Source organism: Oryx dammah, unplaced genomic scaffold (genome assembly GCF_014754425.2).
Source record: "Oryx dammah isolate SB20612 unplaced genomic scaffold, SCBI_Odam_1.1 HiC_scaffold_23, whole genome shotgun sequence".
NCBI classification, from domain to species: domain Eukaryota; kingdom Metazoa; phylum Chordata; class Mammalia; order Artiodactyla; family Bovidae; genus Oryx; species Oryx dammah.
In genome coordinates, this window is record NW_024070207.1 from 103,267,848 (window position 1) to 103,285,457 (window position 17,610).

General features: G+C 42.0%; 1 protein-coding gene across 12 annotated transcripts in view; it reads left to right on the forward strand.

Moving 5' to 3' along the window:
* The window catches only part of DMD (dystrophin), a 2,254,125-nt gene that overhangs the window by 2,094,153 nt on the left and 142,362 nt on the right, over window positions 1-17,610 (forward strand). For 8 of the 12 annotated variants that reach the window (XM_040266338.1, XM_040266336.1, XM_040266334.1 and 5 more), the window contains one exon: window positions 12,019-12,080. In XM_040266338.1, the coding sequence (XP_040122272.1) occupies window positions 12,019-12,080 (62 nt within the window). Of the gene's footprint in view, window positions 1-5,826; window positions 5,973-12,018; window positions 12,081-17,610 lie in introns of those variants that run through there. The other 4 variants (XM_040266343.1, XM_040266341.1, XM_040266344.1 and 1 more) reach the window with 1 other exon arrangement.

Here is a 17,610-nt window from a genome sequence, read left to right on the forward strand (position 1 = left end):
GAAAACCTGAGAGTATTTATGGGTTGGAAGAAAACAATAAAATCTGGCAAAATGGGATTTTCTGTAACCCCTATTATGAAGTCACAAAAGGTACATCTTTAAACAGCCTCCCGCTTTCCTAGGAAAATTCTTCATGTGGTGAACAGTTTGATTAGGTAGATCAAAGAGTTAATCTACTTGTGATCTGAGAAAAGACTTCCTTTTTTTTTTTTTTTTGGTTAGGGTGGTGTGTGGGAGGAAGGTAGGAAGAGGCCCCAGAATGAATTCACTAATTGGGGTTTTCACCTGCTGTGAGTCTAATCGAATACAAAGCCTTATTTGTAGCTGAAGAGGAAGGCAGATTTTGCAGAGTGTCAGAATTTCTGCCTAGTTTTGAAATTCCTGTTATTTGGCACTGCCATTTGGGAAAGGCAGACTAATAGTTACAGCTTTGAGCTGTTCTTAAGGTGGACCAGAAATGCAGATCTGCCTGAACCACCTTAACCAGCATCCACGTTGAGCTGTTGAGCTGGAGGTGATGTGCTCCCTATACCGGGGTAGCTCCGTAGTTGGCAGGCTAATAGGTACACAGCAGAATTCTTTGCCAGGGAGGAACTGCTGGGCCTGTGAGGTTAATGGAGTGTGGCTTGATTTTAGTGAAGATGCTAAACTTCACATCTTTTCTAGATGTTCAGTCTGATATAGGTGGCTTGGTGAAGCTTTGAAAAATCTTATTAGAAGAATACTGTATGAGAGAGAAGCCCAGTGTGACTTCCTCTGGAGCCTGTGTGCTGAAATCTCTGGTTCACATGGTAGCTGGCTCAGAGAACTTTGCTCAGTCTGGCTTACTCTGCCTCCCTGCAGGGGAAGAGCCTGGAAAAATAGGCTTTTGTGTGGGTGTGAAGTACGCTATGTCTGAATGTGGCGGTCCCTTCATTTACCAGTTAATGCGAAGTGACTGGGTATGCTGATATCCCCAAGATGCGGGGTTTCAGATTGATCGAAAGGGATTTTTACACATATTTTAATTAGCACACCATGGTATTTGCCCTAACAATGACTCACCATCACTGGAAGGATTTGTTAGATGTCTGATTCACTGTTCATGGCTAATACTTGTACTGTGCAAAGAGAAACACGAGATCCTTATGTGTTTACTGGATAGATAGCCAAATGTTGAAATTTTACTATAAACTGTGTGTTAGGCTTAATTGAAGCAATACCTATATTCCAAATTAATTTTTATAAAATGGTACAGGTTATATACTTAAGATTGAGCTTCCCAAGTAGTGCTAGTGCTAAAGACCACGTCAATGCAAGAGACTTTAAGAGAGGTGGGTTCGATCCTTGGGTTGGGAAGATCCCCTGGAGGACGGCACGGCAACCCACTGCAGTACTCTTGCCTGGAGAATCCCATGGACAGAGGAGCCTGGCAGGCTACAGTCCATGGGGTAGCAAAGAGTCAGGGACATGACTGAAGTGATTTAGCATGCACTCATACTTAAGATTAGTGAAGGAACAAAATGCAGTTTGGATGCAGACTCATGCAGCCAGAAGGAAGCTGGACCCTAGCAGGTGGTGAAGGCCTTTAGGGCCATACCCAGGCAAGTCCCCACTGCAGCCCATTCTGTCGTTTCCTTTCCTTTGCTGATCTTCATTTCACCCTGGTAAAGTCAGGCTAACACTGAAACCGTTAAGCAGCTCAGAAGAAAAGGGATGTATTGGTAGAAGATAGGAACAGCCTGGCCTCCACCCTTGAATCTTCACACATACACACAGAGACAGACAGATAGACACACACACACATACACCTAAATGGAATCATCCAAACCCATGCCATGCATTACTGCCATGTCCAAAGGATAGCTCTTCCTTTCTTCTCTGCCATCTTCCCTCTGAGTTCCAGACTCGGGGGTCCGCCTGCCTTTCACATCACACCGCCACCTCTGAGTCATCAGGCTCAAGACTGAACTCATCATCTCTCCCTGACCCTCTTCTGCCTAAATCTGTCCCCCTCTGGCTGAAAGTGCTGGCTTGGTGAGTGTTACTCACCCAATCTTGGGAGTCACTCTAGAACAATAATCCTCTAATCATCCTCCACCTTGGCTGCATGTCAGAAATCACCTGAAGAGCCTTAAAAGTCCCAGTGCCCAAGGCCAATTAAATCACAACCTCAGGGTGGTAAGACCCAGGCATCTGAATTTTTTAGCATTCCACACGTGATTTGAGTGGCAGCCAGGCTTGAGGACCATGGCCCTAGATCTTCCTTCTAGCCCATGTATACATCCAATCAGTCAAGGCTCCTGTAGTTTGAACACTGCTGTATTATTTCCCCACTCTCTCTGCTGCTGTCATTGTTCAGATCCTCCTCATGCTGCAGTCAACTTGTATCCAGTGTCCTAATTCCAGACTCTTCTGATCCAGCCCTGCACCATTGCCAGAGTGATTTTTCTGAAAGATGAATCTGACAAAGCCACACTCATGCTTAAATTCCTTCCTTATAAAGCTCACCTGTACCTTTTAGCATGCAGGTCAAACTTTGGATCAGCACACCAGGTCCTTCCTGACGTGCCCACCTCTCTAATCCCTACCTTGACATTCTCCCAGAGATCGAGGAGAGCCCTAAAGCCCTGAGAAAGAATCATCTGTTTCTTGTCTATTTCTTGCTGTGATCACCATTTATAATTACTGACTTGCTTTTATCCCCAGTAGGCCAGAATCTCCTTTGGGGCCTACAGAGGAGGCTTCTAGAAATATCTATCCAGTGACCAAGTCTAATCTCCTTTTCAGCTCCAACTGGTGGAGTTGACTTTCTCCTTAATCAGTGGTCCCTACTCAGCAACCAGCCAAGTACCCCAGAGGGTGACTTTGACTGGATGGGTCCCTGTTTGATCTGGGTCCTGGGAGAAAAAAACAGATCATACACTCAAAAGTGGGACTTGAAGAAAGTGTGGTGAAAGACTATTTACTAAAACCTGAGCACTGCAGGAGAAAGAACAAGGGTGAGAGGAGGGAATAGTTTAAGGTACTTGGAGCACGCTGATGCTGTAGAAATGACTACACAGTGAGACTCATGGCCAAGCATAAAGAAACTCGGCCACTGGCAGGCTCAAGAACAACAGGAGGGAGGTTGGGGAATAAATACCCCGACATCTCTCTCCTCCTCCCCTTTCATCTCCTGCTATAGGCCTTTCATCACTGCTTCCCATTGGCTGAAAGTGAAAGAAAGCCAAAGGCAGGATTTAAACTTAAGTTGCTTTATGGTCTGTGGTTCACATCAGAACAGTAATAATGAGGAGGAAGAGGAGAGCTACTACAAGCAAGCAATTAATGTTTTATCATACATGGCATCACTATATAATTGATATATGAAATGAAAATATATAAATTATATTCTTTTCTTAATGGCTTTCCCTAATAAGCAAAATTCATATTCTAACTGAAATAAATAACAAAACAGTTGCTATGATGCCCTTTTCATTTCTTAATAATGCTTTCTGTATTTAGTTTTGAAAACAACATCGAGATTTGGGAAGAAGCCTTCAAAGGGCCTATAACACCAGTCTAAAAAAGAACCTAAAGATATATTTTTGAGGATTGCCATCTGTCAAATGTAAGAGAAAATTTGAATAGTAATTTCTAATTTTCCCTTTTTTTCCCAATGAATTGTTTTGAGTAGTTTTCTAGCTGGACACTGAGGAAGTAGACTTGAGCATTGATTTAAGAGAAACATAGCAGAATCCCCGAATCTCAAGCAGGTAATTTAAAAGTGTAAAACAAACAAACTAGAAAGGAAGAGAAAGACAATGTTTCCAATATTTACAAATGTCCAAGCTGGAAGGTTTGCATCTTTTCATTGGAATACATATAAACAATATTTAAGTCATTCACTTGCTACATTGACACAGAGGTGACATCACTGATTAACTGCAAAGGCCACCACACCACTTCATTATCACAGAACAGGAATCCCTTTTCCCCAAAGATAGGGGCAGACCTAGAATCTCCAGTGAGACCAAGGGACAGCCTCACGCAAAGCCAGTCTTGGTGTGCCCTCTGCCCCTCAGACTTTAATAGCAGCCGAGTCCACAAATCACTGGCTCAAAATAACTAAAAGATAGCAATAATGTCTCAGTGTATCAGGTACAATGCAAGAAGTGCCCTGTGTGTGTGCTCAGTTGTGTCTGACTCTTTGTGACCCATGGACTGTAGCCCACCAGGCTCCTCTGTCCATGGAATTCTCCAGACAAGAATACTGGAGTGGGTTGCCATTTCTTCCTCCAGGGAATCTGCCCGACCCAGGGATCGAACCTGCAGTTCCTGTGGTGCCTGCATTGGCAAATGGATTCTTTAGCACTGAGCCACCTGGGAAGCCCCAAGAAGTGCTCTATTTGTTTTATTTATTATTTTTTTTTTTACTTTATTTTACTTTACAATTCTGTATTGGTTTTGCCATACATTAACATGAATCTATTTGTTTTAAAATAGCAACACCAATCAGACCTGCATGTACGGTGTCTTCCCTATAAAGTTTACATTTGTATGTGGTTTGTCAAGGGTAATGAAGAGACTTCACACTCCCTTTACCTTTGGTTCATGCACATTATTTTTGCCTCTTTTGCTGCAATGTGGCTGATAGGAAAAGGAGATTGACAGCTAGAATCCTTTCAGCTCAAACATTGGCCTAGAAGGAGTGAGGGGGAAATGTTGAGAGAGAGGACATTTAAAAAGAAAAAGGGGAACCCTTTAAACTGTAAGCTGAAGAACAATGAATCAACCAGAACAGAGAGTGAAAACGAAATGGTTGAAAGACGATAAAAAGAAAAGCAGGCCAACAAAATAAATGGACAAACAGGGACAATGAAACCACTAAGGCAGTTTATCTGAAAATACCCTTTGGACTCTTTAATCAAAGATATTATGTGAAGGTTAAGAAAAATTCTTGTGCTCATGAAGGCTTTCTTCTCTTCAGAATATTTCGAAGCTTGTCACAATTTTGCATAGTTAACCTGTGTCGTCATATTGCAAACTCTGCAATTAGAAGTGTTTGAACTACCAGGCCCTGTAACTTTTCCAATAGAACGTTCCACTGGAAATGGTTTCCTTTTAGATTTCTCTGAAGAATACTAAAAGACCACACCATGCCACACCATTGGTGGTGGTTTTTATTTAAGGAGTCTATACCACTGGTTCTCAAAGTTCACTGTGCTCGGAGTTTCTGATTCAGTAGCTCTCTCTGGGCTGGAGCCCAGGGAATTTTCATTTCTAAGTTCCCAGGTGATGTTGCTGGTCCTGGGACTACAGGATGAGAACCACTGCTGTCACAAATACACAGACAAATGCTTCCTTAAAACCTATTTAGCCCAGGATGAGCGAAACTAGAATTTCATGTCCTTACAGCTCCATCAGTTTAATCTTCGATTGGGGCAGGGGGAGGAAGAATTATGCTCGTGAATTTTTTCTCTTTCACTCTTTAAAAAGCAAAGTCTTGAGCCCACACACTTAATTATCTGCGATGAGGTCATTTGCACCTAGGTCATTTATTTAGGCAACAAGTTGTCTCCCTGGAGGATTTAAGGGGGCGCTGGTAGGGCAATGTGTGGCTTCCAGGTTCCCGGCACTACCTTAAATCTCCTGCTCCGTCTTTCTTTTGCTTTTATCTTTTTCCTTTCCGTGTTGAAAGCCCCGACTGCCGGGTCTCCAGGAGTCCGGGTTCCCAGGAGTCCGGGTTCCCAGGGCGCTAGGTAGGGGCGGAGCCCGGCCCAGCCCCGCCCCGTCTGCCTGCAGCGCCCCCTCCCGCGCGCCGCCCGCCCGCCTGCTAGCCCGCGCCGGCTCCTCCGCAGTGCTTTCAGCTTCGAGCCTGGGCGGCGGCGGCGACGGCGACGGCGGCGCTCGACTTTCGGGGAGCCCAGCGGCTCTGGGAAGCTCACTCCTCCGCTCACGCCCTCCCCCGACCGCGGAGCCCTAGCAGCCATGAGGGAACAGCTCAAAGGGTAAGTGCACCGTGCCGCCCTCAGATCGCCGCAGTCCGTGCACTTGTGGCGCGAGCAGGGTGCTAGCAGAGGCGGCCAAAACTTGGACTCGCGTGACGGCTCGATCCCGGGCTCCAGACGGCCGGCCATCAGGGCAAGGTCCCCCCGCGAGTCCCCGCAGCGCCGCAGCAGGTGCGCCCCCGGGGCTCCCCCCTGGCTCGCTGGGATCCCCTTACCCCGACTTTGGGACGGGCTAGGAGAGAAAAGGCTGATGTCTCACAGTACCCAGAGGGGACAGAACGTTCCCCACGCGGGGATTGGAGCTGCGGGAGCTTTTTGCTCCTTTCCGGGCTATCTGTGTGGACGCAAGCCAGCCAGGCTTCCTAAACCGTCTCCAGACCTCTCAGAAGGAAGGGGCGCGCCAGGCTCTACCTTCCATTGCGCTGCAAGTGCCAAAAGGTCAACTTTCTGCCTGATTTCTTCCGAGGATTCCAACTGACATTTCCCTCGTTGCATTTTCTACTGTGTTTGTCCCATGCCCCAAGACTTGGAGAAATCAGGAGAGAAAGAAAAGGCAAGGAGAGGATTCAGGGTGTTTTTTTTTTTTTTTCTTTGCCCTCTGGGATTGAACGTGGAGTCATTTCTGGGTGTCCTTCTCGCGTTTCTCCAGGTGTCTGTGCCGGTCTTTAAGCAAAGTTTGTCATTCTCGGTCAAATCATGACAATGAATAGGGCAGGACGCTGTTTATCTCCGTTCAATTTGAAGTTAAGTTTGAAGCTTGAATTGAAAGGGTTTGGTTGCCCAAGAGAGACATATTATTAATTATAAAATACTTTAACGTGGAAAAAAAATTCATCCACTGTAAGTGATGAACCGAAGTCTTTAAGGGAAATAAACATAGGTGGCCAACAAGCTGTTCTTGGTCTCTTTGGCTTCTTTATCCTTGTGGCCTCTCCCTGTCACCCCCCATCACCCTTTCTTTTTTGTCTAGATTTTTTATTTCCTTGTCCCCAATCCCCTTTTTGGAGAATCCAGTTGCTCTTGGAAAAGCAGAAGAGCAAATGAAACAACATGGCTTTATGAAAGGTTTCTGACCCTTGATCACTGTAGAATTGGTTTCAGTCATCATTGTTTGATCTTGGATTGGACACGACCCTGAAGTGAAATTGCTTTGGCTGAAGTTGAGGGTGGGTGGGAGTTAAGCCCTGAAAAGCAAACAGAACGGAGGAGGAGTAACAGCTGGAACAGTCACGGAGACAATCATCTTTGCCCTGGCTTGAGCCGAAGAGAATAAAATGTTAACAATCACAGGGAACAAGAAATGGGGACTAGAATAGGCTATCTGATGCTTACACTGACACCCAACCCCCTACCCACAGTAGCAGAAACTTTTAAATGTATTTTCCCATTCCAGCAGTGGCAGCCAAGTTCAGCATTCAGCATGCAAATGTCAAGGTTTCTCTAGAAAAAGAGTCTGATCCCCAGATTAAAGGGAAGTGATTTTGTGTGTGTGGATCAATGGGCTTCAGATTATATATGAAGCCAAACTCTAATCCTCTGCAAATCGCAAGAGAACGCTACCTTTATATCGCTGCATAGGGATCACTTTCCTCCCTGGGAAATAGTGGAAAGAGATTTTTTAAAAGGGCAACTGTTTGGAATATTTTCAGTACCAAATAACAGTGGTGGCAGAAGAAATCTTAGTTTAATTAGGCAATTGCCATTTTCCTGGGGAGAACAGTGGAATTTTGTTACTTTTTCTAAGTGTTTAGTATTTGTTTTTAAAGAAATTAAAAAAGCAATTCCGGTAAGTCTGATATTCCAGCACTGACAGTAGGAACAGCTCTGAGATGGTTATAATAACCTTACACACTACTTGAAACTAAAGAAGGTGAGGGAAAATTTAAATTGTGTGGTAGGAAATTAGGTCAGTCCTGTGCTCAGTGGAGTAATGTTTCAGTTTCTTATTATTGACACGTAGGTGTTGCCGGGGTCTTTTGTCACATCCAGTGATTGTGTATTTTAATTTGTTTTACGTTCTTATCATGGCCCACAGTAGCCAAAATAAAAGGGAAAAGAGAGATTATGGTAGCTTGTACACATTAAAAAGGGGTGGAGGGAGGAGATCAGAGTTTGAAGGCTGTTCAGAGAGGCATATCTGATGCCAGGTTTTGGAACCAGCATGGCCAAAATCAATAACATTTTTTTTAAAGATTTAAAGGGCATTTTAAGGATTATTTATGAGCTCTGGTCTCTGTGAATGCATGTATAGAATTTTGATCTATGTGGAACATCACTGTTTTCAGGAAGGCTGAACAAAGATATAACCATTAACTTGTGAGCAGGATTCAGAATTGCCTTTCGAGTTGGACATGGTGTATGGGGAATGCGTTAACGATGTGAAAAGTGAAGTGCAGAAAAGACAGTTGCTAAAAAAGCAGTACTACCCTCCGTCCACCACCACCTCCTCAGCACAGCATATTTTTCTATATTGTCTGTATATTCCAGGTGAACCTGAGCTGCTTCTCATGGAGAACCTGAGCTGCTCCTCATGGAGTTACTGAGGATCCTCTCCTGTTTTTGAAGATAGGCACAGAGTCAGAAATATAGCTGTAAAAACCAGTATTGATCAGAGACCAATAACTGATTTGTCCTATAAGGTAGAATGTAGATAGGACTTATGCAAGTTTGTGTTTACCATTTCATCCTGTTCATACTCATCTTTCCTATCTGTTTAGAAGGTTAAATGTGTCTCACCAGGCCTTGGATTCATCAAAAATACCCACGTACAGTGAAATGTGTATTTGGTTTTCCATATAGTAACTCCCAAAGCCGAAGTCTTTACAGCTATGTTGCCAGTCATTTTTAGCATTAAATGATTAAAAGATTATTTTTCTAGTTGGGAGGATTAGTCCCACCCTTTACTCTTTTCTTCTTTGCACTTGTGCTCACTTCTTTCACTTACTCCTGGGTTGTAATTGAAGTGAAGCTAACTCGGCAAAGGTGAAATATAGATCTGTTTTTCTAGTTACTTTGCATTGCTTCAAAATAAAAGGTTTGTGTGTTGGAGAGGAAGACAAAAATGGTAAATGAAGATTGGCTTTTGGACTGGTTTGAGTTCATTGATGTAGGTTATTCAGATCCCCCAGAATCACAAGTAATTGGGAGAGAGAATGAGTACCTAGGTAGGATTAACCAGTATCTGGTAGCTCAGGAATGGAGTATGGAAGTGGAGGCTTAGAATGTTTTCCTTCTTCCAGTAAAGGACATTTCAATTTCGCTGTAGATGGATGGATTAAATGATCATTTCTAAAATCTCTTTCATAATTTTTAATCACTGGAATAAGTGGGGCTTCCCTGGTGGCTCAGTGGTGAAGACTCCACCTGCAAGGCAGGAGCCTCAGGAGACCAGGGTTCAACCCCTGGGTCGGAAGATCCCCTGGAGGAGGGCATGGCAACACACTGTAGTATTCTCGCTTGGGAAATTGCATGAACAGAGGAGTCTGGCGGGCTACAGTCCATGGGGTCACAAAGAGTCAGACGTGACTGAAGCAACTTAACACGCATGCAGGGAACTAGATCTCACATGCCACAACTAAGACCCAGTGCAGCCAAATAAATAAATATTTTTTTTTAAAGGTAGAGGTGTAAATGTATCAACAGTCATAAAATCTTTGGAGGGAGGGAGCTCCCTGAAGCTCCCATTCAGTCTCTTCTCCTGTCCCTTGGAGGCAGGTTTCTCTTTTCTTTGGGAATCGCATTTGATACAAGTTACTTCTTGCCCGTGTTCCCCCAATTTAACGTCCATTACAGATGGTGGCTTTTCAGACTGGTTCTCTCTGTCTCTGTCAGGTGAGGTTTATCAGCTCAGACAGATGTTTTTCTGCCCATCGATTGAAGATGCTCCAGTCCTCCCACACGTGGTGGAGATGGTGTGTTATAATTACACAGCATGTGTAATAAGAGCCTATACGTGGCACACGTGCTTTCCCCCTCTTCTCCCTCCCTCTCTGCCTGGGGCTCACATATGATGGCCATAGGAAATGGCAGAGGCCTAAATGCAGGGTGGTCTCCATAGCAGGTAATCTTTCCTTGCTGGGTACTTGTGTACAGAATTGGTACATGGTCTCATTCGGAGCTTTAAAAAAATGCTTGAGAATAAGCAACACTTTTTTTCTCTATGAAGCTGCAAGCTGCAGCCTTCTTGTGCTGTGCATATAAAGTACCCGTCCCTCCCACCCCTTCTACAGATCATAAACCATTGTGGACATGGGGCTTTCTAAAACTCCCTACAGCATGCGCTGTATCTTTTTTCTCATCTTGCTCTGCAAGACTTGAACTCTGTTCTGCTACATTCTCTCGGCTGAGAAGCCCCTGCCTTCTCCACACATGCGGATTGCCTCTGTGGAAAAGTCAAACAGAAACGGACAGGTGTGGAAGAGACTGAAGCAGCCCTTCAGCCAGGAACCCTTTCTTGTAGATTTCTTTCACTGGCCTTCACCGTTCAGTTACTGATTGGGAAATATCAGAGGGCTGGTCTCTGAAGTTGTACAGCTTGGGGAACTGACACACATCTTTGTGTCATTTGTGATTGTGTTATATTTAGCAGACCACAGTAAATGTTTCTCCGTTTTGCATATCTTCTGTAAAACAGAGGCAGTACATATTGAGCATTGCTTTTGCCCCCATGAAAGGTCTTAAGGTGTGGCTGACTTACCATAGTTGGATCCTCACCTCTATCATAATCAACTAATGAAAGCTTTGCTTTCAAGGGGCAGTAATTTGGGAAATCCCGTGAACAGAGGAGCCTGGCAAGCTACAGTCCATGGGGGTCACAAGAGTCGGACACGACTGAGCGACTAAATCAACAACAACTTGGGGGCGCCACATAATAACAAAAATGACCACATATTGAGTGCCAGAAGGTATCAGTCACTGACCTCTACTAATTCATCCTTTAACACCCCTAGGTGAGCGGGGCAGCCCCAAATTTCACAGCTAGTATGCCACAGAGGCAGAGTCTAATCCTAAGATTTAACACCTACACTTGACTTTGTTGGCCTCCGCAAGCTCCTCTTTCTGTGTGCAGCCTCTGTGTTTTCTGCTCCTCTTCAAGTGTCCACATTTAAGCCATTTCTCCTCTCTCCATCTGCCCCCCACCCTTTTCCCTAAAGATGATGAATAGGCTGCATTTTACTGCATTTTACTGTATTTTACTGCATCAAAGGCCAGTCAGGTAATCCCCCAAAACTGGAAATATGATGCTGTGGTGATTTATGTAGATGGTCCAAAGTAAAGGAAAAGTATATGTAGTTATCTCTCCTAGGTTTATTCCCGGAATCGAATGAGGAACAAAGGTGTTCTGTTCTTTTTGCAGCAGGAGCTGATAGCTGGCAACCACATTTACCTAAACTTCAAGAAATGGAAGGGAACTGTGAATGCTTCATTCAGGCCCAAGTAAATATAGGCAAAGGTGCAGTGGTGTAGCGAGCGCTGAGTCAAAAAGATATTATAAAATAATGGGAAGAGGGAAGATATGATCTGTGAGTCGGGCAATGGATAAACCCTAAGCTGACATCATCATGGAGATTAGATCTGGATACGGAGAAGAAAGTAAGGGAGACGTGTCAGGGGCAGTGAGAGCAAGTGAGAAGCAAAGCGACTGATTTCTGAAATTAATGTCCAGTATCTCTTTGACAGAGTTGAATAACCCTTGTCTGTGTTCTTTCAGTATGCTCCGAGTTGGATGGCTGAAGAAACCCTGATTTTCAATTATTGATTACATATCCAGGCCCTTTTCTGATAACAGAAGTGTACCCGACTTGTGGGTGCAAAAAATAAACAAATGCTATTTACAAAATCATGATCATATTGCTTTTCCCATTGAAAACAAAGGTAGGGGCCTTTCTGTTGTAAAATAAACATTTGTCAGTACAGGATGGAAGTCCTTTGAAGTCATGAAGCCAAATGATCGAAAAGCATTTTGTGCTTTTTTTTTTTTTGGTCTCTCTTTTTCTGTATCACTCATTCTAAATTCTAAAGTCTCTCTTTGTGTTTTATGTTTTAGCCACGAGACCCAAACAACTTGCTGGGACCATCCTAAAATGACAGAGCTCTACCAGTCTTTAGGTAAGGACATGGCCATCTTTCCTCCAGATGAAATGACAGATGACTCATAGGATAAAGTAGTTTGTAGTGTGCAAGCCGTTTGTTATCTAAATATATCACTATTCTTTTAAGAAATGAAAAACAGCAGCATCTTTCTATTCAAAATTGACCATTAGCTTTCTTTTTTTCTGAGGTTGGTTAAAAATAAGTTTTAGGATTTCATTCATTCCTGAAAATTCAGTTTATCTGAGCAGGTTAAAAGGTCTTACTATTTTTTTTGTTGTTGTTGCTTAAAAGGATGGGGAAAAAGTACTTGCAATGGATGGCAGTCTTTTCCCCCAAAGGAAGAAAACTGTTTCACGTTGTTCTGATTGATTTCTTCCTTGTGAAACCAAGAAAACACTTTTGCCAAACCACGAATGTTGTGTCAAGGAATTTTCTGCAGTCACTCCAGTGCTCATAATCCTAAGCGCATCAGGTCATTAGCATGTACATTTCAATGATTGGTCTAGATGGCTTGTTTTGTGTTTGTGTGAGAGCCTGGCAGCACCCACCCTTCCCATAACTTGGAATTTTTTGAACAGATGCACAGCCTCCAAATAAGGGTGAAACATCAGTCTTTTTAATGCTTGATGAAAGTCCACTCTCTGCCATTTTTGATCCCTCAGGAATAATCTGAACCAAATCCCCTCACATTGTAACTAGTTGTTGTTTTAATTAAAAATCGCCATGCCTTCTCTACTACTAAACATTTTTAAAGACTTTTTTGTGAGTAGGTGTATTTATAGACTGAAATGCACGAGGTGAACTCTTTGGGTTTTAAGTTTTGTGAGAAAACCCCTGGGAATCAGGACACTCAGACGTATATTTTTGACGTGTATGTAGCCATGTACCTGTGTGTAGCTCCTACCGCCCTTCTGCCATTGGTTCCCTTTGGTTAATGAATTCCAGCTATGAAGACGGCGTGGGGGCTTCCCAGGTCACTCAGTGGTAAAGAATCTGCCTGCCAGTGCAGGAGCCATGAGTTCGATCCCTGGGTTGGGAAAAATCCCCTGGAGGAGGAAATGGCAACCCACTCCAGTATTCTTGCCTGGGAAATCCCATGGACTGAGGAGCCTGATGGGCTACAGTTCATAGGCTCGCAGAAAGTCAGACGCGACTGAGCGACTGAACATGCACACATGAAGACAGGGATAGGAGATATTAGCGTCTCCCCTGCCCTGATTGTTTTCCTAAACTTTTCCAATAAGGACCTACAGTGTAGCACAGGGAACTCTACTCAATATTCTGTAATAACCTAAAATAATATATAGTTATATGTATAGCTGAATCACTCTGCTATACACCTGAAACTAACTCAATCTTAATCAACTATCCTCCGATATAAAAGATTGAACATAAAGAAAAATATAAATGATAGAAGTTCCTTCTACAAAATCTGGAAAAAAAAAGCCAAAGTGTGTGAAAGAAAAGTCACTTAAAATTCTTCTAGCCAGAGATACTCAATACAAGTAATATGTCAGCCTAGTCTCACAGTAAGAGTGTGTGTATTTGTGTGTGTGTGTGTGTGTGTGTGTATGTACAGGCACGTATGTGCACACACACACTTTTAAAAACGGAAGGAAAATCAGGATCAACTAATCTTCAAGTGCTGCATTTTCAGCCCCTGCAGAACGTTTCTGGCTTTTATGCTGGATTGTTAAGACCACAGGTGGAAAACTTGAATGCTTATGTTTTGGTAAATGAGAGAATGAGAATTCATCTGAAGTAGACAGTGGCTGTGCTGAGGGAGCTGGTCATCCTAGCTCAGTGCTCTCAAGACTGGATTTTTCAAGACAAACTAGAAATCTTTCAGTAAAGAGCTTATTCAAACTGGACCTACTGATTATAACCTCTGGTTTACAGGGGCTCAACCTGCTTGTAATTTTTCCTGTTCTAATCACAGTGATCTTTAGTTATAAAATTTTAATTTACTTTTATTTAAAAATGAGAGGGACTTTCCTGGTGGTTCAGGGATTGACTCTGAGCTACCACTGCAAGGGGCATGAGTTTGATCCTTGCTCAGGGAACTAAAATTCCATATGCACAAAAAGATGAAAAATTATAATTATTATAGAATCAATACTTGTTCAAATTTTTAAATGTTTAAAAAATATAAATAAGCTACCAAAAAAAGAACAGATAAATCATCTGTTACCCACCTCTTAGCTAACTAATGTTTAACCATCTAGCAGGTATCCTCAAAAATTTCTCTCTATAGATATATTTTTATAAAAGTTGAATCATTCTTTTTGTAATCATTTTTTATTTACCTAAAGGAAATGTACCTCAGCCATCTTTCCATTTCATTGCATTGTACACTCTACCAGCTTACTTTGAAGTACTCTGCAATGAGAATTCACAAACATGGTTGATATAGAGCTAATTATGAACTCTCAGTGAAGAGGTGTTTGCATCTTCAATCAGAATTAAATATGCTTTTTATCATCATATTTCTAAAGTTTTCTCAGTAGCTTGATCATTCAAGCTGGTAATCTGGCATAGTTAGTAACCCTGGGCAAATCACCTGACTCTGGAAGATAATGTTATTTTACAGTTGCAGGGAAATTTAGAGTTCATTTGTTAACAGACTTATTCTTTGATGAAATCAACTTAATTGAGGTCATCTACATGGAATAAAATGCTGCCATCATAAATATGTGGTCAATTCCACCACCATTCATTCCTCCCATTTTTGAAATTTTGTGTTTTGCCCTCCTAACAACAAACATCTTGGAAATGAACTAAGTGTTGAAATTTGATTTTCGGCTTTCAAAACTTACATTTTCAATATTTTTGTTACAATCACATATTTCCCAGGCTTTTATTCAAATGGCAACACGTTACATAGCATCTTCCATTTATTGAGAGCCTTCTGTGTGTGCTGCACATGGAAATGGATGTCAGCAACCATTGTGCCTGGTAAAGGGTGTCAACAGCCTTCTTTCACAGGGTGGTGAAGTCAGGTACAGAGAAACCATGCTCCAGGCTCAGCGATAAAGAATCTGCCTGCAATATGGGAGGCCTGGGTTCCATCCCTGAGTTGGGGAGATCCTTGGAGGAGAGCATGGCAACCCAGTCCAGTATTCTTGCCTGGAAAATCCCCACGGAAAGAGGAGCCTGGTAGGCTATAGTCCATGGTGTCACAAAGAGTCAGACACGACTGAGGGACTAACACTGTACTCTACCCTGGGATCCACCCCAGGTCTTCTGTTACTGTTTGCATTGACCTCATTTATTTTATTAACTTATGAAAGTATGTCCTTGTAGGTTACCATCCACCTGCTACAGGTAGGGTTGACAGTTTTACCTATGGATAGACAGTGATTTGAATGGTATTTCTGGAACAAACCATTCCATTTCTGGAAATAGTATGGCGGATTCCTGGACAGTGGACACTCTTCCTTTCACTGTTGCCAGGTACACATAGACTGATTGACTTAGTAGTTTCTTCTGTGTCTACATCCCTGAAATAACCTATAAGATTAAGTACCCTTTCTACCCTTGTTGTTGTTTTGTCACCCAGTCGTGTCTCTTTGCGACCCCATGGACTGTAGCCTACCAGGTTCCTTTGTCCATGGAATTTCCCAGGCAAGAATACTGGAGTGGGTTACCATTTCCTTCTCCAGGCAAAAATAGCACCAGAGCATTAACTAATGGAAGGCTATGGGATTGCTCAAAATGTTAATCTTGCAGATCTCTACTTAGTAGAATTCTTAGGTAATTTTCTTTTTCATTCTTCTTTTCTGACCTTCTACAGTAAGTGTATACTATTTACAATATGATATTTAACAAGAAAGTTTTCTTCATCTGTACTATCTATCCCTTTCCTTAGAGTCCCTAGGGCTCTAGTTCATTAACCAATGAGAACCTGTAACAGACAAGCAGCAATAGTCACATATACACCTTCCCCCACATCATACATACATAGACAAAATTTAAGTCCTGATTCCCCATAAACTTTATCAGATAAATTTAAACACAAAGAGATCATCTCATGTGTTGTTAGTCTCTAGATATATCCATTCATAAAAAGTTGACTTTAAAAATTGAATAGTAAAGAAGATAAGCCTAGCTTATTATAAAAAAATGTGAAAGAATTATTTTCAGGTTATTCTCAACAGATCTAAAATGGCTTTTTTGAGTGAGTTTTCATCAAAGGTTAAAAATACTGTGTTTTCCCCTTGGTTTAAACTGTGTACATGTTTAACAAATTCCAAGTTATGAAGGAAGAAATTGTCAGGTTCCCACACAAACACAACACAAGGTATAGTAAAATACTTAAAATGTTCACAGTGGTGACCTGACAATCATTAGGAAGTGGAGCATTGGAATGGCTCCAAAAATTTTTATACACAACATTAACGGTTTGGCAAAAGCATTGTTTTGTTTGCACAAAGAAATCAATAAGAACAACTCAAAAAGCAGTTTTCTTTCAGTATATTTCTCTGACTACCCTGAATGTGGTGGGGTGAGTGGTATATTAAAAAACAAAATTTGTCATTTTTTTTTTGGCATGGCCTTATTATCTTTATCCTTAGAATGAGGGTATTGGACCAAAATGTTGAAGAATTTTGTTTTTCTCTTGCTTTGGGCTGAGTGGGTCATGTTGTTTCCAAAACTTGTTGTGATTATAATTTTCAAGAAGTACCTTTGGCTGATTTTGCAGATACATGGATTTCTAAAAGTTTAAACACCCCTATTTTTAAAAATGCACATTCTTGGCAAACAACCAATAGGGAAAAGATCCTGCCACCTATTCCTGTTTTACAGGCAAAGTGAGGGCGAGCTGCCACCCTCTAGAAGGGAGGCTCTCTGGAAATATACCTACTGGGTCCTCTATTTGCTGTTGAGAGGCATATTCTTCCACATTTCTTAGACATAATAATATGTTCCATTCATGAGGTGAATTTCAGGTTTCCACTAGCATCTTTACAAATGGAATGGCAAGAGTGTTGTTCCAAACGGTTATCTTGGTGATTTAAAACCTAAAGCTCTTTAAGGCTCCAAAAGACATTTTTAAAAATCAGTAGATGTTAAGTAGTAATATGCTCTGGAATTTATTTTTAAATACTAATACAATATTGATTTATGTAAAGTGCCTCTCTATGATAAAAAGCCTGTCATTTTCTCACAATTTATGTCTAGGTTCTTAAGTTCATCACTGAAATGTTAAGTAAACATTTTTTTTAAAAAAAGCATTCCATCCCCAACAGACACAGAATAAAAATACTTTCAAAATATATTTCTTAGTCTGTCTTATTGAGAGTATATTAATTGTAAATACAATAAAATCTTTATGTGGTCCCTTCCCTGGCTTCTTTCTGCCCTACAGTATGAGGTGTTTACATGGGGCATACCAGCAGTGCAGCACAGGAATAGCAGTTTGTAAAGGAGACATAGGTTTAAAAAAAAAAACAGGATAATGTTAAGAGAGAAACAGGAAGCTTCAGAAAGTTAACCGATTTAATTTGCAGCCATTTACTAAAATCTGGATGTGGCGGATGATCTG